Genomic DNA, 21,101 nt, shown 5'->3' on the forward strand with positions numbered 1-21,101 from the left:
TGCGAAGACACTATTACGAAGTGGTTGAGTACACAATCATGAGAGGTTAGCATTATTGTTGCCGTTACAACTACAGTAAAAAGTGACTGACACTGTCTGGGATTTGTATTCAGCTATGGTCTGTGTTGAATACAAGAAGATGCAATTCCAACTCCAATGAATAAGGTGTTTCCAGGGGACCCAGTCACTCCCAACTAACAAGATATGTATTTACTAGGCAGTAGACTGCTGCTGGGCCAACCCTCAAAGAAAAACATAAACTCAATAGGAAATGAGTGGCTAGATCATATTTGGAATCAGAAGAGCTAAAATAAGCAACTGTAGGTTCAACATGGCATCCGGAAAGACCAAGAAGTATATGAACTGTGAGCTCAACAACCAAATCAGTTTCCTCTAGTCTGTTTTGATATTTCTTTTTCCAGGTAATTGCCTCTTGATTGTGATACCGTAAGAGCAGGTGGTTATCAGGACAACCAGTTATCCACGGGGAAGGATAGAGTTGAATCTGCCTTTAGCGTCATGCTGCAGCCATCAGTCACTGCTCAGGCGTATGACTCTATGTGATTCTTGGAAAATGCAGGACACGGAGATCGGAGATCGATAACAAATGCTATAGCCAATTGGAGAAACATGGTTTAATAGTCTAGCACAGTAAAAGCTAAAGATTCGGTTTTTTACCCCTAATCAGTGAATTAATAAAAGTATGTGCAGCCATTTCCCTAAGACCTGTGTGCTCCTCTGGGTAATAAAATATGTATTTGAGTTGCATCTCTTTAGAAGATTCACCTATTGTAAAATAGAAAGGCAGCTCTGGGCTGGGCAGGATGCTTCGCGATTCGGTCGAGAGCTGCAGAAGCAGAAGGCTGTAACTGACTTCAAAAGGTAGGGAAATTCAGACTCTTGGAGGTTTCAAGCGGCCGGGGCTCGCAAACCCAAGTCAAGTCGGCGCCTCCAGGAGCTGGCCTGTGACTGTCACCTTCACCCCCCCAGGGTGACTTCCAACAGACAGAAGCTGAAACCCAAATCAGGCCGGGCTCGGCCCCTCCACAGCGCCCTCCCGTGACCAACGGCATTCTTCTGCCCTCAACCAAGGGGATCTCAGTGGAAAGCTTTTCTTTCCTCTTTTTCAGTCAATGCAAAAAAAAAAAAAAGTACATCAAGTAGCCCACAGCCAACCCAGAGAGGAAAACCCGTCGGAAAGAAAGGATGCTGGCTCGCTCCTCGTGCCCCGGTGTGGGCAGGGGCTGGACGCGCGCGCAGACTGGGCACGCGCGTCTGTTTGCAGGGGAAGGAATGAAATGCAGAGGCCGCTTCTGCCTGCTGAACGCAGCTGCTCCGCGGCGTGCCAAGTGCTCACAGAGAGACCAGCAAACCCCAGGGAGGGGCAGCGCGAGGGGGAGGGGGGAGCGGGGGAGACTTGGAAAAACGGAATATTGCAGTTTTGGAGCAGGTTGAGAGGTAACAGGAGGGGGAAGATTTCATCTCTGAGGTGGTCCCGTTTTAAATATGTTTTAGGCTTCTTACAGAAAGTGGCTCTCTGTATACGTTTACACACCCGCCTGCCAGCCAGCGCTCCCTCGCCTGCTCTGCCGCCCTCCTTTTAAAGCAACAGCTGCTCATTCATGGGGCTGTGCAAACACCTGGGCTTCTTGGCTGTGTGTGTGTGTGGTGTGTGTGTGTGTTTCTGTGTGTGTGTGTGTGTGTGTGTGAGAGAGAGAGAGAGAGAGAGAGCACACTTTATGAGCTTCGTGGAATATAAGGCTGTAGTCAGCCTTAGAAGATGCTATGGACAAGGGCAGCTGGTAAATGACGCCCTCACAGAGGGAAGAGAATGGAGCAGAACAGACCTATGAGTTCACTGAACTTACCGAAAGCAAGACCCAAATAGTTTTGTCTCAGAGAGGTCTATTCTGAATGGAGCTTTACTGCAACGCTGTAGCAATGGCACAGGGATTCCAGATGCAGGAGTCAGTCAGACGCCACCGGCTTTGAGTCCCCCTTCTCTGCCCCGTGACCAGCTGCGTGCTCCCGGGCAAGTTGTCTAATCTGTCTACGGCCAAACTGCATCACCTGTGAAATGAGGCAACTGACACCTCGCTCACGAGATGCTTGGAAAAGTTAAATGAGAGTGTAAATTAGGTTACTGCAACCGGTACATCATGACTCATAGAAAACAAATATTAGCCCGATTGTATTAGGCTATACGGTAACAAACTTATGCTTTATGGCATACTAGTTGTTACAATGTCATGAAATATTGCAATGGAATACAATTTCTGATTCTTGAGGAAGAGGGCAAGGAAGAATCTCTCACTGTGCCGTCTGAAGAGAAAAAATCTTAAGAAAACATGTCTGCTTTCAAAAATTTTCACCTACAGACAGTTATGAAACAATGCTGCCCTGTATTGTTTGTATTCTGCATTGACTCAAGGGGTCTACTGAAACTCATGATGGGGGAAAGAAAGAGTAATGAGTACATGGAATTACCAAATCCAACATGGCGTAGCTTGTTATTGTTTCTGCTTTTATTTTGTAGTCCATGGAGTGGCTCCCTGGAGCCACTTCCCAACAGTTCTTCAATGACAACCCAAATGATTTGCTTTTCAGACCCCAAAGCAATGTAGACTTGGCCAGGAGTAGGAGTCACCATTAAAACAATCCATTTTTTCAGGGGTGACCCATTTTGTAATTTGTAAATGTCTTCCCATTGGGAGGAAAATGTAAGGAAATTCTCTGGGGGATGTTTTGAAGTTTAATTAAAATGCGGTTTGAAAACATATCCCTTGTGCTTTGCGTGGGTAAATACGAGTGTATCCGGAGCTTGCACAGAGATGTGAATGTTCTCATCCTGATGCTGGGTGGCTCTGGCTGGGAACTGTGTACATTAATCTTCTGACAAAATAGCGGTGTGCCTCTTTCTTGCACGGCTGAGCCCTGTAGGTAACTTCTGTGCAGTGTATTCATAGGAAGAAAACCTGGTATTTTAAATTCTCCTCCCTTCCTCTGGGAGGTTGCTGTATACTCAACACAAATGCTTGCTTCTTGTACTTTTAGGGCTGGAAAAGTTCCTATTAAACCAGAAGATGAAAAACAAAAGGCACTCTGGTGAACAGTTGATACCTTGGAGCAGTTAATTATTCTTTGAGCTCCTTGTTATCCAAATTAAAGAATGGCGTGACGTGGGAGTCTGAAATACAACTCTGATCCATCTCCCACCTCCGGCAGACTTTTCGCTGAACTCTGCTTTTCAGTCCATTCATCTAGAAACCGAAAGACCTTTTAAATTCTGTTCAGTGAATATTTATTGAGCACCTGCTATGTACTAATGCTGTTGTTGAGTGTTGGATGGTGTATATTGAATAAGACGAGGTTCCTGTCCTGAAGAAGTTCATAAAATAATTAGGGAAGTAACACTGACAACTTGGAAGGAGTGGTATTTCCCTTAGGGAGTTAACCCAGAACACATTGTAATATAATTCATTGAAGTAATACCTTTAGCCTTTGGAATCTTCATAGCTACCAGTGTTTACTATCCCCCCTGAAATGTTCAATTGAGTCTTAGGAGCAGCTTACCATATGTCCATGTTTTGCTAACTGTGTAATAGAATCTTTGAGAGTAGCCTTACTCTTAACACCTTCTGGGTTATTAAATAAAGGGACGTGGCAAACATTCGTGCTTGGGATGTCTTTTACCCTTTGTTTAATGATGGCTGTATGGAGAACACTTCCTGGGAACACTTAGAACTCTCAATAAAAGTGCCCGCCGTTTGCAGATGAGGAACCCTCTGAAATTCAACATACTGTTTCTGTCCACAGCTTGTTCGGTTTTTCCATGGATTTTTGTGGCCAAAGGGAAAAATAACAGTTAAGCTGTAAGATACTCTAGAATTAAACTCTAGATGATCCTAACGTTAATGCCCTGTGATGGTTTAAGCATCTCAGAATCTCTTACAAAAGGCATTGACTTGTGTTCTTTAAGCAGTTTGGGGCCTCTATTAAATCACATTTCAGGATGTATTTAATGAACTGACGATAAGATAAAACTAAAGTAACACTTGACTTTGTTCTTCTTGTTGGGTCCATTATATAGAGTATATTAAAGAACTTTTTGAATTTTAAAACATTCCTTTGTCCTTGTAGGGTAGATACAGAAAGTTAAATAGCTGCCTCGCTCAACAGGTATGAAGGTTACGTAATGGAAAATTAAAACAAACTTCTTAACCAGCCAGGTGGGGGACCATGCTTTCTTCTAAGAAAAGCTTCAGTTTCTCCATATTTCTCAGACTGAGGCTGCCTGCATTCCCGACTAATTTTTGTCACGAGGAAGGGAGATGCCAATATTGATTTTAGATATTTCCAGGACCAGTAATGTCGACACTGATTTGGGTTCACCACTTAGTGTTCATCACTGTTTTGCAATGATGGCTAAGACAATACAGAGGAAAAGAACAGGGTTTTCACATGTAAGTACCACTCCTTGTCTTTTGTGGCTGGACGCCACAGTGGCCAAAAACATGCATTAGGAACCTAATTAAATACCAGATTGCCGTCTGGTTAAAACTTCAGGAAAGCAATAGAGAGATTAGGTTTTATTTTCTTAATTCCAGAATACTTAGTCCATCCTGCCTTTATTTAAATTGTTACTGCTTTATAAACATTACTTAAGTCAAGGATGAGCCATAGTCACTTAGACTGTAATTGGCTAAGAGTTGATTTACATCCACTTATTATCTTAAATTGTATATTTCAGTTATTTTCATAGAAATAACAATGTCATAAAAAATGACATTTTTTTCCAAAGATTTTTTTTTTTTGCTTCCTTCATCTTCCTATTCCATCCCTTATCCTATGATTTTACTCTTTGTCCCAGCTTGAAGACCAAGGATTTGACTAAAGGCAATAATTGCATTAATAATGTTTTGGTCAAAATTGGTATCACTTCCCCCTTTTCTTTTCAGGAATGGGCTAGTTGTGAATGAAAGCTTAAAGATGACTTGAATCTGATGCTTCCTTGCTCCAGTGTCCAAGTATTTACCAAGCTAGTGTTTTAAAAACACTTTTCATGTGAACAACGCATAACGATTTGGTGCAATCTTAAGATTTAGAGTTTTGAATGGAGTTTTGCAAAATGTGGTTAGATCTGGTTTTAAGGCTCTCCAAGCTGGTTGCTTTATACGGGTTTTAGTGTATTGGCCTTAACTTCTGAATATTCCTTAGACATACAAACCATATCCAACAAATTCATAAGTGAAGCTAAGCACAAATTCTCGTATTTGCTTAAGAACACAGGTTCAAAATTCTTACCCAAAATAGCAGGATGGGCCCTGTTTTGAAGGCTAAGGGACTCAAGTGAAAATATGAAGAAGTTCAGCCTTAGATCCGCCTTCCCAGAAACATCATTCTCCTCACAAGCACTCAGCCTAGTCTCTCCTTATGTGTTTCCACCCCTTTTAAAATTTTCTTAGAATCTTGGATCATTTCAGTTTCTTGCGTACAGCGTTCAGTTGTTTCATGTAGATGTGTGCATAATTTACCTGCCGTAACGAGAGAGTCTTGGATTCAGCATTTGGCTTCCTGTGCCTGCCCCAAATATCTAACAGATACCTAACACTATACTGAGCACAAACAAAGTACTTCCTAAATATGTGCTTGCTTGATTCATAGGCTTTTTGTTTTGTTGTGTTGGGTTTTTACTGGTGAGTTCTAAGCTGCAAAGAAGAAGATTCTGGAGAAGGGAGACGTTTGTGTTTTCATCTTAGCATAGAAGCAAGAAACTAGGATGATACATAAAATGGGGAGAGGGTTGCACGTGGCATCACACCCATGCCGTCTGCAACTAACCTGCAACCCGGATGCCACGGGAAAGCGGTCTTCACCAGTGAAGGTGTTTTGAGTCGCTGCGCATGTCCCAAGCCCGAGTCTCTCTCCCTTCTCTGGCAGGAAATGTTAACAGGAAGAATGCTCCAGTAGCTCTTTTCTGCCTAGTATGTAAGGGCAGACCCTCTCAAATGAAACTTTACATTGCTTCAAATCACCCCTGGCCTTAAAATTCCTGATCTGCCTCTCTCCCGATTTTTCAAGCTCTGGCCGACTCTCTAGAATAAGTTTCTTTAAATTTCTCCGCCTGATTTCTCTCTGCTTTTTTTCTGCCCTCTCCACTCTTCGCTTCAAGTTGGATGTACTTTATAAAACGGTGTCTAGATATTTCAGCCATTCTACCGAACTGAACTTAAAGTTCGGACAAAATATATTTTAAGTGGTTTTGAAACTGAAAGCTAATATGAACATTTTGGAATTTGTACCAATATAAACATATTAAACTTAAGACCATATTCGAATACAGTTAAAAAATTACATCATATTCCTTCTACTAGAAATCTTAAAGGATATATGTATATATGTATATAATTCACCTTCTGAATCATGATGTAATTTAGATTATATTTTATTAGACATTCTTTACAAATTTAAAATACTGCTATTTTTACATGCACAGAGGAAAATCAGTTTGGGTAATTATATTTAGGCATTCATTAAAATCAACCACAAAATAGAGACACTTTATTGTGTCATTTATCAACATACTTGATATGTATATCTAAAGTGCATTATGTTACAAAAAATATAGAAATTCAGCAGCACCAAGATACATTTACAAAATAAATACATCAGTTGACAAAATAAATTATGGTAAATGTGATAATAATAATTGGATTAGCCTTGGCAAAAAAAAAAAATATTCACAATGACCAATGTGCAGTTTCATAGAGCAATGGGGGAGACAGTTTTATTCCAATGCATTTACAGTATTTACAGACAATAAATATTTCTAATACTTTCCATATGTTCACTATTACAGAATCCTGCAATACGTCCTCTGAAGGTCTCTGCTGTAAATTTCAATGCCTCCTGCAAAAGAAAGAAGGGAAAGAAGAGGAGAAAACAGGTTAATTCTCCTTACAAAGGAAGAGACGTAAAATAAAGGATTATAAGTTAAGGAACATAGAGTCACAGTGGAAAGAGATTCAGGGCACTTCTTGTAAGTATCTCCTGCAGGAGGTGCCGGTGGGATCCACCTGTCTCTCTAGAGTTTGGCTAAAGGCAGAGTCTTTAATCCATCAAACAGTCAATGTAGTGCAGAAAAAAAAAAAAGGGCCTGCATTTCTGATTATTCTATGTCAGAAAAATGAGACCCTTGGAGAACTTTCCAAAGCTGCTAATTGGCAAGTTTGGGATGAGAAGGGACACACAAATCTGAGAATTCAGAAATAAGGCTGTGCAATCCATCATTAAAGGCACTTTGCTTAGAAGTTTATCCCCAGTCATGCCCTACGCAGGTGATGCAGAGGTTGCTTTTTTCAGGTTCTTGTTTGGCCAATGTCTCACTAAGACAATGGGTTGTTGTGAAGGTAGAGTGTGTGACTTGGAGTAAATGTTGGGAAGATGTGTAACTAAACAAAGTATGTTTGGTTGATGATTGGAGGACATCTGCCCTTCTTTAGCCACCCTTAAACAGGAATGAATGAAGCTATTATTGGATTTTAGCTTTTGAAGCCAAAACTAAGATACAATTTTGAATGGATCTTGCATTCGAAATTGGGAAAGCCTATTTTAAATTGAAGAATAAGAATCAATTAATTAAAAAGTACAAAATAGCAACATTTCACATCACCGTGTTTATTATCCAGAATTTACCGCTGGGGATTGACACCTTGTCTTCTAGGCACTGTAATGACAGGATTTAAGGGTGGAGATGTTTTCTTCCTCCTGTTCTCGTCCCTCTGTGTGGCCTCTTTCAGGGAATACACACCGGTGTCCAGGAAACAGCTACGGAAAGGAGTCTGATTGGCTGTGTCATTGCATTAACAGCCAGAGTTAGGGGCAAAGTTTTACATGGCCGTGAGACCTACCAAAAAGCAAACCCTCGACCATTCAGGGATTTTATAGGCAGCTTGAAGAATGAAAAGCAAGCTGGGCATTCAGGGTGTTTTCATGTCTTAAGGAACTGACCAATAGTTATGGTTTGGATTATAAAATAGTTCCTAGTTGCGAAGGAAAAAAAAAGTTTAAGATTAAAATTTTAAACGATGAGTGGCTATGGATGGATGTTTTGAATACAGCCCAAGAGGTAAATGTCAAACTCAGTACCGATTTTAAGATGTTTTTGTATGAAATGGTATTTAATGAATCGAGTCTATGAAAGACACAAGCAAGGAGGGGATGCAGAGTCTTTTGAACAGTTATTTCCTCAGTAGGAGAGGCAAAGGAAATAAATTAAAGGACCCAGGAAGAGGTCTTCTAATTATATGTCGCCCTGCCCAGCCAGTTTGCTTGTTACTCTTCCCCCTGGTTTCCCTTTAACAGAGGCATGTATGGAACAGCCAGGTAAAACATACACCATGACCCAAAACAAATGCATATGTTTATCATCCATGTGAGTATGACAATGCTTCAGAGTCTGGGCTCTTTTGAGTACTGAAAAGCTGTTATATTATTTCTAAGTCAGTGTTTACCAAGGCAAAAATACATCGTCTCAATTAAGTGAGTCCTCCTGTATCTGGACATCCCATTTGCAACACCAAAAATTCCAAAATGTTAATTTCCAAAAAAAAAATGTAAAGCCACGTATTTCCCCCTGAAGGGTTCATGTGAGAGGAGCCAGTTAGTATCAGGACAACAGTGTCTTTTAAGAAATACTACCTGTATTACCATAAAGTTCATGCTTGCCACATCATCAGACCTCTCAGGTTGTCGGATCATGATGCACAGAGACCAAACGGAGGACATTAATAAGAGGCTGGTTGTGTATACAACTTCAGAAGAGTTATTCTGAAAAGGTCCTATTTGGCTTACGAAATTGGCATGCTCCATGTATTCTCATCAATACACTCCTGAATTTCCCCACTCCTCCCTGCACCTCTGGTTGGGCTGTACTGGGGAAATGCCAGCATCTGGCTGCCAAACAGCGCTTTCCATGAACGTCCCTTAGAACCAGGGATGAGCAAACAGAAGCAGAATTCGCCGCTTCTCTCAGTCCTAGGTCTGGATCTGATGAGGGCGCTGCCTCAGTTTCGCTCAATCTACTTTAACTTAGAGATGGCTCTGGGGTAAGAATTGATGAGTGCTGGCTTTCATTTCTCCTGATACTGAAGAGCACTGCAAATTTTAAATGAATAGAATTCATTAAAACATATTTCTACTTCTGTTTTTATAACTTACACATAATATATATACTACATATATAAAGTTGATAAAAGCAGGCTTTGGTAATGAAGCAAAGCCCTTGCATTAGTTATAACTATGTACAATTAGGATTGTATTTTAAAATATGCTGAATATGTGCATTCAGCCAAGATTTACAGGGCTTGTTACCCCTTATAGATCCTTTAGGTATTCAGACAATGAGCCATTCACTGTGCTAAAGATTTCTCTAGTGCTCACTGAATACTGAAGCTGTACCACCTAGCCAGTATAATTGTCAGTTTATATGCTATCTCCTGACGGGTTTTGTCAACTAAATTCAAAGAGAGATGTGGTGATGATAAATGGGATCAAAATCCCCTTTGAAACACCACGCTGTAATCCTCTCTCTACCAGTCAGAGGAAGGATTGATAATGAGCTCATTAGCTGCGTGTTATGCATCCTTGTGTTGTTTTCCTCTTTCTCTCAAACCCCCACAGAAGTGCTGCACTGAAAAGTAAGAAACAAAACAGATCCTACCAGTGGAAATGCACGTGCGCAGAGCGGCACTGACATAGGGCGGGCCTGAGTGTCAAGAAGCCAAAGAAACCCAGTGCTGAGGACTGCCTACCCCAGGTCCCGGGTCTGCTCAGTTCCTTTAACTGTGGGAGGTCTTGGTTTTCTGTGTTACAAAGTGAGATTGATGTTTGCCTCTTTTTTTGCCTCACAGAAACACACATACCTAAACTGAGAGATGGATGGATGGATGGATGGATGGTACAACCAGAATGGGATCTAAAAGCACCAAAATGATAATAAGTTGCAATTTACTGAGTGTCTTCGCTATGACAGGCATTTAACCTGTGTAATATCATTTAATCTTCACTCAACCCAATGAGGTTGGTATAAGCAATATCTTCATTTCACAGGAAAGGAAAGTCAGTCTTAGAAAGACCAAGTAACTTGCTCAAGATTGTGAATTTTAATAAGTTTAGTCCCAGGACTTGAACTTGAGGTATATAGCCCCAAAGTCCGTGAATGTGAGCATCCGTGAGGTAAGGATAAACAAGCCACATGGATGTGGTTTTATTGTTCCCCCTACAATACCCTAGAAAAAGTATTTCAACTTGCCAGTGGACAGATAGATACGTGAGAAAAACTTATATCCTTCCCAAATCTATACTTAACATTTTTTAGAAATCATGATTTTCTTTCTTGAACTGGTAGAAACCAGAGTTCAATTTAATTAAATAAATGGAAAGCATGTGCTTAACCATTTTAATTTATTTAAATGAAAATAAATGTAAAATTGAATTCAATAAACTTAATTAAATAAAAAATCTGAATGGCTCAGAATTGTTTTTGGTAAAGATATTTTTCTGTAGTGTTTGTAGATTGTAGCAAAGTCTTCTGTGTTCTCTCTTGAGATGAAAAAAAAAAAGAAAAAGAAAAGAAAAACTAAAGTTTGACATGGTGTGAGAGTTGGGGAATAAATATACTTCTCTAACAAATGATGAAGTGGTCACTAGCTCCTAAAGCTTGAGTGAAATTTAAAATGATTTAGTAGGTATTAAAGGATCGGTGTTGGGGTGTAATGGTGGAGAAGGAAGCGGGTGATTAACCCCTGTGTGTTAAGGAGTTAGGAGCACCCTGCTTTAAGGCAGGCAATATTCTGAGCCATCTTGGCTTTGTAAGCTTGTAAATGATGGAGTGACTGATAGAGAGACAGAAAGAGAAGAAATGCTGGGTTTGTCCCAACCAGGGCAGAATGGAGGCTACACATCCCATCTGAGGACACGAAAGAGGGTGTCCTCACCTACGGGCCCTGGAAGCCGGTTACCGTGAATCGAGCTCCAGCGATGTCCCGGAGATGTCAGACACGTGGTCCCCCTCCAGCCTGCTCCCAGCCACGCCCGAGGTCAGCCAGGCCGAGCGAGTTCTCCGCTTCTTCTTCTCCTGCTCCTTGCGTTTTCCAGGCTTGCCTTTCTTTTTCTTGCCGGGTGTCTTCAGTGGCTGCTCTTTGTACGTCTCCACCTTGTTGGTTTCCTGAGTTAGGTATCTGCCCTCATCGTCAGACCCAAATCGGACGGGGTGGTTCTTCGTGTTGGGAGCAGGCTTGGAGTTGGGGGAAACCTCAGAGGTAGCTCTGATTTCAGCTGTGTGGATTTCTGCGATCAGGTGGTGAAGGAAGAATCGTCGCCGTAAATCTTGGATGGATTTCCCCTTGTCATGGAGGAGCTGGTGTTCAGACACCGCTCTTTTGCTTTAAGGGAAAAAGAGCAGAAGAAGGAAACAATGACATTTTAGTAGCTGGTAGAGACCACAAAGACTTGAGGAAAGCCCTTTAGTTGTCTAGTTGGGCCGGTATGGGGCACAAGGGGAAGGGGCAGCAGGCTGGCTGAGCAGGGAAGGGGAGAGCGGGAAGGGAAGAGCCGGCCTTTCGGAGGCTCCAGCCTTGAGTCCCAGTTCTGCCTCTCTCTGGGTCTGTCACCTTGGTGAGAACAAGGACATTCTTGGGCCTCAAGGACCTCATCTGTTTAAAAGGAAAGGATCAGATTCAGTGATTTCTATGCTCTGTTCTCGATTTAAAATATTATGATTCAGTTATTCAAAGAAACGGACAGGAACCCCTGGGCTTCTTTTTGTGTTTTTCAGAGTTGTGCTGGGGAAATAAATCCAGAAGTCTTAGTCTGGAAATAAAAAGGTGGCTGATTTCACCTGAGGACTCGCCCCAAGCACACCTGTGCAGGAGCCCGTGTGCACGCAGACGTACTGTGCCCCCCCACCCCCCCACCCTCAGTAATAATAATACTGAATCTCAAAGAACAGCAAGCCTGAGTAAAAGCAAACAAAGACTGAAGGATGAAGTGAACAGTGATTCCTGTCTAGGAAACCACCTGACAAACAGACTGAACTTGAACATGATTGATATTAGACTATGGGCTACCGAGAACCTGTATTTGAAGGCTAACTGTCAGAGCATGAATATTTTTCTATAAAGTGGTGGGTGGTCTCTTTAAAACGGCTTTCTTTGGGTGTTTAAATTAAGTGAGATCGTTCTATTTTATCTGTGCATCTTTCTTTTTAAATTTAAAATTTCAGAAGGTATTTATTATCCCTGGTTCTGAATTGAGAAATTCACTTTTCTGCTTACTCTTTGGCTTAAAAATACCTCTAGGAACAAATATGAACTGATTTTTCTATTTAAACAACAACACTCTAATGAAAATGTAGTGAAAAAGAATAAACGAATTCTCTGCCAATCCTTTTAGATGACACCCTGACTCTTGCTTAAATGTCCATTCGTGTATGCTTTTATTATTCTGTGTGTCCTTATTAACCACATTTAAGGATTACATACATTCATTAGTCATATTATGCCTGCTTCAACTATGCTTCACCTAAATCCAATTTCTACCCCCGAAATAACCCTCCAAGTGGCTCACTTTCAAAAGAATCTGAAGGTACTTCCCAGAGCTACATGTCACGAAGTCTCACTTCCCTGACACCGTGATGGGTTTATCTGGCCTCTTCTTACCTTCATTAATACAACTTCTTTAACTCCCCCGAGAAATGTGACAATAATACATTTCAAAGATGGCGGAAGTGAGGTTCAGAGAGGTTAAAGCCCTCAGACTTACGTACAAGATGGAAACAGGCAAAACCAGGGCTCCAAAAACAAAGGCTTCTGATTCTAAAAACCAAGATTGTTTTTCAACTTCCTCGACCTTTTCTCTTGCTGAAGCTGAATTGTATGTTGAGAAAACAAGAAGGGAAGGGCAGGGAGTAAAGAGCCTGCGGTGCGAACCATGGCAATGGGCGAATGGACAGCAACTGCCTGGTTTCCTTGAAGACCAATCTTATTGCCCCAGGAAGTACACTTTGATCACCAAAATCAAGAACCAGGATTTGCAGAGATCGGATTAGCACCGGGGGAATGAGAGATGGTCTAGTTATATTGTGAGTCAAAAAAGGGTAAGACACGAAAACACCAGCATTCTTTCTCTGAACCTTATGGCCTGACTACCAGCTTCCTTTCAGCATCTCAGTGTGTGCATTGACTTTAAGCCATGTAGCTGGTTCAAGAAAGACATGACTTAATGGAAAGGAATTTAACAGGAGCCTGGTTTAAATGAGGCATGAAGGAGTCTCTCTTCCTTTTTGAAGGTGCCACATGTGACAAGATTAGTATTCACTTAATTTGTGGCCATAGTTAGTATCCTGGGAACTTCTAATAAGGTACAAATTTGAGGCTTTGCTACAATATATTATACCAGCTAATAACATTTTAAAAGAACAGGATGGGTATACGTGCATATTTCATAAGTAGTGCAGTTTAATAATCTCCTAGCAAAATATGTCACATTAAAAAAGAAGTTCTTAAGCAGTGATCCTTTGTATGATTTGGAGCTTTTTCTATTTTCTCAATCCCTGGCAGATACCCATGCATCTGTGTTGCTCTACAGATGTATAATACAGCCCATTCTAGCTTAACTCAAAGCCAAAACTTTTAATAGCTGGTCTGTTCCAATCAAGCCACCATTGCTCATGTCCCCTCTGACTGGCGTATGTGCCTGTCATCTTGGCGAGCCTGTCAACTGTGAGTCACAGAGCCTTCCTAACTCAAGCACGGCAATTTCCCGGGGTAGTTCTCATGGGAAATGGAGTGATCATTCCATCCTTCTGTTTTATTAAAAAGCCTACACTCCGGCACACTGTGTCCAGTTTAGGGCAGTACATCTCTCGTGAGGTGATGCCTTTAGGGGGTAATTATTAATATATTTGGAAACATAAGTTTTCTTTTTGTATTTTTTTTTTTGATGGGGGTAGGTAATTAAGTTTATTTATTTTTACAGGAGGTACTGGGGATTGAACCCAGGACCTCGTGCATGCTAAGCATGTGCTCTACCACTTGAGCTGTACCCTTCCCCCCAAAACATAAGTTTTCTTAAATGCTAAATCTGAAATGCCATTACATAATTTACTTACTACTTTGAAGACTTCTGCATGTAAAATATTGTGAAGAATGAATTTCTGATTGAGCAACTGCATTAGAGGATCAGGAATATGATAGTATCTTTATTGTCAACAAGCAAGAAGGTGCACAGAGTGTTCTATCTATTTTCAAAATAAGACATTAGCTGAGATAAGGATAAATGACTAGCATGTACAAATGAGAGATACACAGGCGGTGGGCAATAAATTCTAATTAGGGAGCCTTTCAGTTAGATAATTCTGAAGTATTTAAGTTGCAAATATGGCCTCAATGATAGTCCATGACTTTATATGCCTGCAAACGTTACATAGCACAATGGTCCACATGGCATTTATGACAGACCCAACATGAAAAAACAAGTACACTATGTTCATGGTCTCCTTGGATTATTGTAAAAAAAAATGCAAAAATATGGAGGAGATGCTTAACACAGATAACTCTAAATTCGGTCAAAATACAGCTCTTTTGCCTTAAAAAAGAAATCACTCTCAAGGGAGTTTTCAGGGAAGAAGATTAAATTTCTAAGGAGCTCTCAAGGAACACAGGGAATAGCCGGAGTGATGGGAATTCCTTTTTCGGCACAGGAAGAGGCAGCCCGCACTCGCGCTGATGCTAGCCTCCCAAGGAAGGAGTCTGGGTTTAAGAAAAGTTCTGTGGTACATGGAAGAGTCAGGGTTAGGGTGTTAGAGTTAAGATGACTCACCAGAAGTCCTTTCCAACCCAAATGACTCAGCTAAAAGTTATGCTTTTCATTAAGTGGAATAGACCCAGTCTGGCTCCCAAGCAAATCAGTCAGTGATGGTTTAGGTTTCCGAATCTGCTGGGGTTCTTTCTTTAACTTAAAGCACAAAGATTGCCACCTGCCAACAGCCATGTTCATCTGGACAAGAACGTCCGTAGGCTTCCAACTTTTACTCAAGCTCTAGCCTCATTTGTTAAAGTCTTTTGGATTCGCAGGTCAGGAGATTTACAACCTGTATTGTCTCCTTTGCGTAGCCTGGGAAGTGTTCTTGTTGTAACAGTTTCCTCTCCCTTAAAAGTTAGCCCCTAGTCAGAAAAAACATCTAAAGCAGTTTCCCTCATATTTGGTGTGAAAAGTAATTGGAGAGTCATATGATTTGATTATATGTTAAAATTTCTTTCAAGAAACTAGGTTGATTTATTGTAATAGTAGACGAATATTCTGTCTAGCACATAACATTTACTGTTATTTGGCGATAATGCAAAAATAATGACTTGCTATTTTAAACTCCAGTTGGCTGTAATAATTTGATGAAACATCTTTATCTACTGATGATTTCAGCCTCTCTGAAAAACCATGGCTGTAATGTAATGATCTATTAGCCATTAGCTATAAGAATGTTTTGTGGTAGTTTTATAACCATCTGCTGAGTGTGAGTGTTTAACTGCAATATTATATTTCACCCACAAACAAAACTATAACAGAGTCTCTGGCCGCTAAATGGTTTCTGATGTGTATTTTGCAAGGTGCCACAAAGAAAGAGTTAAAAATAGCCTTTAGGACTAACTTAGCACTATTCTAATGTCATAACTGTAGATTTAATCATGGTCCATTTACAGTTTCTCAAAAGAGAAAACAGATATTTCTAAGTAACTCCGAAGAAAAAAAATTGGCGCTGTTCCAAGACAGTATTTCTTGGCCACATAAATGCAGTATTAAGGTGTGCTTTAAAAAATTTAGACTTCATCTATATTTACATATAGATTTTACATAATTGAATTAAATACAAGTCTCAAAATGAACGGAAAAATCTGAAGACAATCTCCAGAAATACATCAGCAAAATGTTGATTTGAAGAGTACAGAGCACCTTTATCTTCAGTACAATGTTCTACACAATTTGCCTTAGGAGATTCATAATAGATTTTCACGTTGGTGCCAAGGTTCAGACATGTCTAAAGTAATTTCACTTAAGGATTTTCTGCTTTAATAATAATAGACCAAAGGCCCATATAAGAAATTGCCTCTTTGTACACCCTCAGAAATTTACAGGGAAACACCAGGAACTTGATTGTAAATATTAGATACTGCTGTTTTTACTGTTAGTGTAAAAGTTCTCCTTGCTTCCTTCTCCAGAGGCAAACTCCTCTCAGTACCCAAACTTTATGATTTTCCCATCCTGAACACAGGGACTGCAGCTTCAAGATGACCCAAGGACGGGATTACACACATGCATAAACTGCTAGGTCCAACAGATTCTTAAGGCAGTGTTACACCACCACTCTTACAACTTTTCAGTCTTACAGCATGGTGTTATTTCTCCGACGTGCTCTGATGTATGATTATTTTTAAAGTCAAAATTTTCCTTAAAGTATCACCAAAATGGAAATGCCAAGATACAAGTATTCAGTCTACAATGCAAATATTTGACTCCAGATTCAAGAACTGTTAGCAATCATTCCAAGCGGAAAAAAGTTTCCACACCCAATACTCACTTTGGAATCAGACGTTCTTGAACTGTATCAATACCAACGTTGGAGCGGTGCCATGGCAACGTTGTTACTACTTCATTATATAATATGCCTACATTATGTAATGTGGTCCGTTTTATATGCTTAAAGTTATGTCATTCATAATAAAATTAGACGCAAAGTTTTTGCTTTTCACACAGAATCTGCCACCCACATTCAGTATGCACGTATGCAAGTGCACCCAGGCGTCTGACGCCGGGATCCCTCAGCTCCCTGTGCGTTAGATCTAAGCCCCTTGGAATCCTCACGGTTTCAAAATCTTCCCAGGTCCTGAAAGTACCTTTTTCTTTCCCTAGAGGCAGAGGATCTTTGCCTAGAAGAGATTCTGGAAAATGCTCCCTCGCTTGGAAACACATATAATGTGCCTGTCTTCCCTTGACGTTCAACCAGTTCTCCCGCCGGGATCGAGGACCCGGACTCAGCCCCGGGCAGGTAGCGGATCTCTCCGCTCGCTAACCCGGGCGAGGCGCATCAGTGACCGCGGCGAGCCCTCGGCAGCGCCCCAGCCTGGTGCCCTCTCCCACTGGCCTCCCGATCCCTCACCCCGCGCCCTGGGGGAGGACCGGGTACTTACAGTCGGCGGCCGAGCTCCTCCACCGAGCGCCCGCAGGAGGGCACCGAGTAGCTCAATAGGAACACCGCGACGCTCCACTGCTGAACCAGCCTCCACAGCATCGTATCCTCTAGCTCTGGGGACCTGCGACGGAAAGGAAAGGGGCCCAAAGCGTCAGTGCTGCATCTCCATCTCCCCGCACTCCCCTGCCTCCCCCTCCAGCCGGCTCTCAAATAGCCCCTTCAGCTTCAAGGGCATCTCCCAAGTTGCAAAGAAGAAGAAGAAAAAACTTTGTCTGCAGCCGCTGAGCACTTACTTATTTAGGAACCAACTACTCCGACTGTGCTTTTTTTTCCAACCCACAGGCAAAAAGGGACCGAAAAGGAGAAGAGAAGAAAAAAAAAAAAGAATCAGAGGTGCTTCCTCTGAAATAATAACCTAAATGAAATGGCTTTATACAGGCACCAGTGATGAGCAGCGTGTTTACACGTCTCGCATAGCAATATATGATCAATCTGGCCGGCAGTTCTCCTGGGTTCGGGGAGCAGGGCTAACCTCCTCCTAAAAAAGTAGAAAGTTTCTCCCTCTGAAGTCAGCCTCTTTGCGGACTGGGCCCTCTTGTTTCCGAGCCACTTGCAGCGAGACCCACATATATATACCTAAGCTGTCTGTCTGCCTCCTCTGGTGGGCTGGTTGCTTCCGGAAAGCTGATTCCACACACCCTGAGAACAAGTTTCAAGTGCGTGTGTCGTCGATCAGGAGGGCCAGGTGGCAGCGAGGGCGGGTTAAGAGCGGCGCGGAGGGGCGGCGGCGGCCCCGCTTCACGGCCGGGGAGGCATGCCGGCCGGGCGGCGCAGGTTGGAGGCGAGTGGAAAGTCGAGCAGAGGAATGTTCACACGCTCGCAGGCAAACCTGCCGGAGAAGTGAGCGAGTCGCAAAGAGGTGGCGCCCTAGGAACGCGCGCGGGGCGAGTGAGGGCGCGGGCGCGCGGGGGGCGGGGGCGGCGACGGGCGGCCCGAGCGGGCCCCGCGCGGCCGCAGCCAGCGGAGGGGAGCCCCGAGCTGGGAACGTCCGGCGAGCGGCGGGGAGCCACCCCCCCATCCCCACCCCCCCCCAGCTCCGCCGCCCCCGGCGCTGCCCGGAGCTCCGCCGAGCCCCACCCCAGAGCTGCGGCCCCGCCGAGCTATCCCCCGGCCGGGGGCGTGGGCGGATCCGCGAGTTCCCGCCGGGCCCCTCCGGTCCCGGACCGCGCGGCGGATCTGCGAGCCGAGTCCCAGAGGGCGTGCGGACCGGCCCGGGAGCCACGACCCCCGGCGCGCCGCTGCAGCCCAGTCCCTCGGGACGCGCGGGCGCCCAGGCCGCCGGGGGCGGTTAGCAAGGAAGAGGCCGAGGAGCCGGGGCGGAGAGCCGGGCGCCCGGCATCTTCGGCGGGGAGGTCGTGGGCCACTTGCCAGTGCCTTTTAGGAGCCCTAAGCCCTCTTGGGAGCTCGGGGAGCGTGATGGCAACCCTCCTCCCTAGCCCCTTCCTGGGACAGGATGAGCGGGGAGCGTCGGCTGGGGGAGGGGGGAACCCTTAGTTTAGAAGAGTAAAAACGGTTTCAGACTTTAGGTCGAGATGGCATTTCTTGCTGTCTCAGAACAGCTGAGGACATCTGGAACTCGTCCAAGAAAACCCGCGCACAGGATGGAGACCCCCTTGTGAATTGCGAAGGGGGAGCCACACTCCTGGGGAGCGCACGCGGCCCTTTTGCCCACCGACAGGAGTCTAACCCACCCTTTCCCCCGACAACCTTCTCTGTCGCCCGCCCCACCCGGCCCCCAATTCCCCTGTTACATATTCTGGGATGACTCTAGCCGTGTCGCTTCAGCCTGCATATACCGCGGATCTATCTCTCTGCTTCGGAGAAGCGAAGGGAAAGCAGGGGTTCTTCCCAAACTGTTGGGCGGGGAAGAAAGGCTGCTCCGAATTACTGGGCAGTGTCGTCTAGGGAGGGCTTGCAGCGGATGTGAACGCCCGCCCAGCGGGCTCCTCTATCTTTCTGAAATGAACGCGGGTGGTTGGGAAGCATTCAAGCCATGTTTGTCTTCTAGACAGACAATCCGCCTGCAAGGTTTCAATACTCTGTAGAAGGCTAGTGTGATTACGAGATGTGAGATGATTAAGGGAGCCTGACCTTTATCAAGCCTGGCTTTCTGGCTGATGTTCCGCAGATTTCATACCAAGGTTGGGTGAAATAGCGCCCTCTCACCGACCCTCGCTCATCTCGGCTCCCTTTCCCCGTCGTTAACTGCTAGCTAACTAGCTTCAACTAACGTTTTGCTGCTTAGTCTGGAAGGGTGTCAGCTCTTCTCAGAAACTCCTATCTTTCCCATTTGATTACTTTAAACTTCACACTTATTTAAAAAAAAAAAACTTGGCTTCCTCCTACTTAAAAAAAATCTGGGAATTTCCACAACTTCCCTTGAACGTTTAAGGATTTCTAAATGTTAGACCTGTTTGCATGGCATGAAAAGACAAAGTATCAGCACTCAGAAATGTTAATCTTTGAACCGCTAACACTTTCTGGTTTATAATAAATTCTTTCCAAAAAGACACAGAAGCCTTAATGCAATCGTTAGATCTGCAGGGGAAATCTGTAAAAAAAGTAAATCACAAACGGGCCATTTAATACTTGCAAGTTGTTTAACATTAAAATGATAATATTTGCTTCCACAATAAAAAACCCGAAGGTACTTAGCCAAGTTTCAAGCTACCCAGGCTTTAAAAAGTCAACCCTCCCCCAATAAAAGGTTGAAACAAAAATCAGATTGAAAATATTAAATCACTTACACTGTAAATAAATTCATTATACTCTCAGAACAAATTAAAGACTGGCCTCAATAGACTGCTTTGATTTATGTTGCTTTTTCTACTAATTAAACAAAATCAACCCCTTTCTATACCCCCCCACCCGTTCTTTTTCCCCCACACACTTTTCTGGTGTTAATGGCAAAACATCTATCAGATATTTTTAGAATTTCCTCTCCTCCACAAAAAGAGAAAATATAGACACAGGAAAAATAAATAGTCTTTATATACTTGGAATACCTAAGCTTTCCTCCTAATTTATTACTTCACCTTTTCCTTGATTTATAATCTTCTCTGCTCTTCTGGCCAAAGGAGGGAGATCTTCTCAGCAGCCTCTTCCAGAAATAATTTTTTTGGTTGTTGCTCTTCAAAAAAAAGTAAAATTAAGTCTTAAATGAATTAAAAATTTCCTGTAAGGAGCCTTTCTGTTTCCACCCAAGGCAATTATTAGAAAGCAGGTACCTCTTTTAAGCTGCCCTGCTTGTTACTTTCAGTAGAAATTCTCCTCAAATATACCCTCAATATATACCTTTCTGAAAAGGCTGTTTTCTGACATCATATGTTAGCTCCCAATTAACTGAGCAACCTCCGTGATGATGCTGAGAACACATGACTACAAATGAGATGACTCCACACTAGGAGGGTTTTTTTTTTTTTTTAAAGCTTAAGAATAGAAAAAGTGCCAACAGAGCCTGAATGTTTGCTTAGGCCTTGCTATCACATAAAGGCACCTTAGCAAATAGGAAGACTGAACGCCTTCCTTTAATCTGAAGTCTTTCCATGTGATGACAGTTTAGCATTGTGAGGTCCACACCTACATGGATGCCTAGCCCATGAGCAAGCCCCACATTTCCATCTTCCCAACCCCAATGGCAGCATTTTTTCCCAATTTTAGTAAGAGATGTTCTAAATTTTTAAGTGTACTTTTACTCTTAAATGTTTGCATAACCAGCTGATACCTATCTCCAGGGATATCTCCTTTTGCCACTTAAGAAAAAGAAAAAGAAAAAGAAAAACCCCTAGCATTTATG

General features: G+C 42.8%; 1 protein-coding gene and 1 long non-coding RNA gene across 16 annotated transcripts in view; one reads left to right on the plus strand and one right to left on the minus strand.

Annotated features, from left to right (window-relative positions):
* The window catches only part of LOC105062320 (uncharacterized), a 98,989-nt gene extending 87,998 nt beyond the window's left edge, over window positions 1-10,991 (plus strand). For 10 of the 11 annotated variants that reach the window (XR_012503981.1, XR_012503976.1, XR_012503974.1 and 7 more), the window contains 3 exons: window positions 6,860-7,039; window positions 9,682-9,817; window positions 9,912-10,991. This is a non-coding gene — a long non-coding RNA (uncharacterized LOC105062320). Of the gene's footprint in view, window positions 1-6,859 lie in introns of all 11 variants that reach the window. The other variant, XR_006721886.2, reaches the window with a different exon arrangement.
* On the minus strand, window positions 6,428-20,495 carry PTHLH (parathyroid hormone like hormone). Of its 5 annotated transcripts, none has more exons than XM_074357382.1 (4): window positions 20,341-20,495; window positions 17,244-17,366; window positions 11,022-11,444; window positions 6,428-6,909 (listed from the first exon to the last, which is right to left on the minus strand). In XM_074357382.1, exons 2-4 carry the CDS (start codon window positions 17,342-17,344, stop codon window positions 6,900-6,902), a joined length of 534 nt encoding a protein of 177 aa, XP_074213483.1. In that variant the 5' UTR covers window positions 17,345-17,366; window positions 20,341-20,495; the 3' UTR covers window positions 6,428-6,899. The 5 variants fall into 5 exon arrangements, with proteins under 5 accessions (XP_074213483.1, XP_074213480.1, XP_010944899.3 ...); XM_074357379.1 differs by lacking the exon at window positions 20,341-20,495 and adding an exon at window positions 17,882-18,012; XM_010946597.3 differs by lacking the exon at window positions 20,341-20,495 and adding an exon at window positions 17,882-18,012 and having other exon boundaries at window positions 10,998-11,444.
* Window positions 20,496-21,101: the final 606 nt, after the last annotated feature.

This window comes from Camelus bactrianus, chromosome 34 (genome assembly GCF_048773025.1).
Source record: "Camelus bactrianus isolate YW-2024 breed Bactrian camel chromosome 34, ASM4877302v1, whole genome shotgun sequence".
Lineage (NCBI taxonomy): Eukaryota > Metazoa > Chordata > Mammalia > Artiodactyla > Camelidae > Camelus > Camelus bactrianus.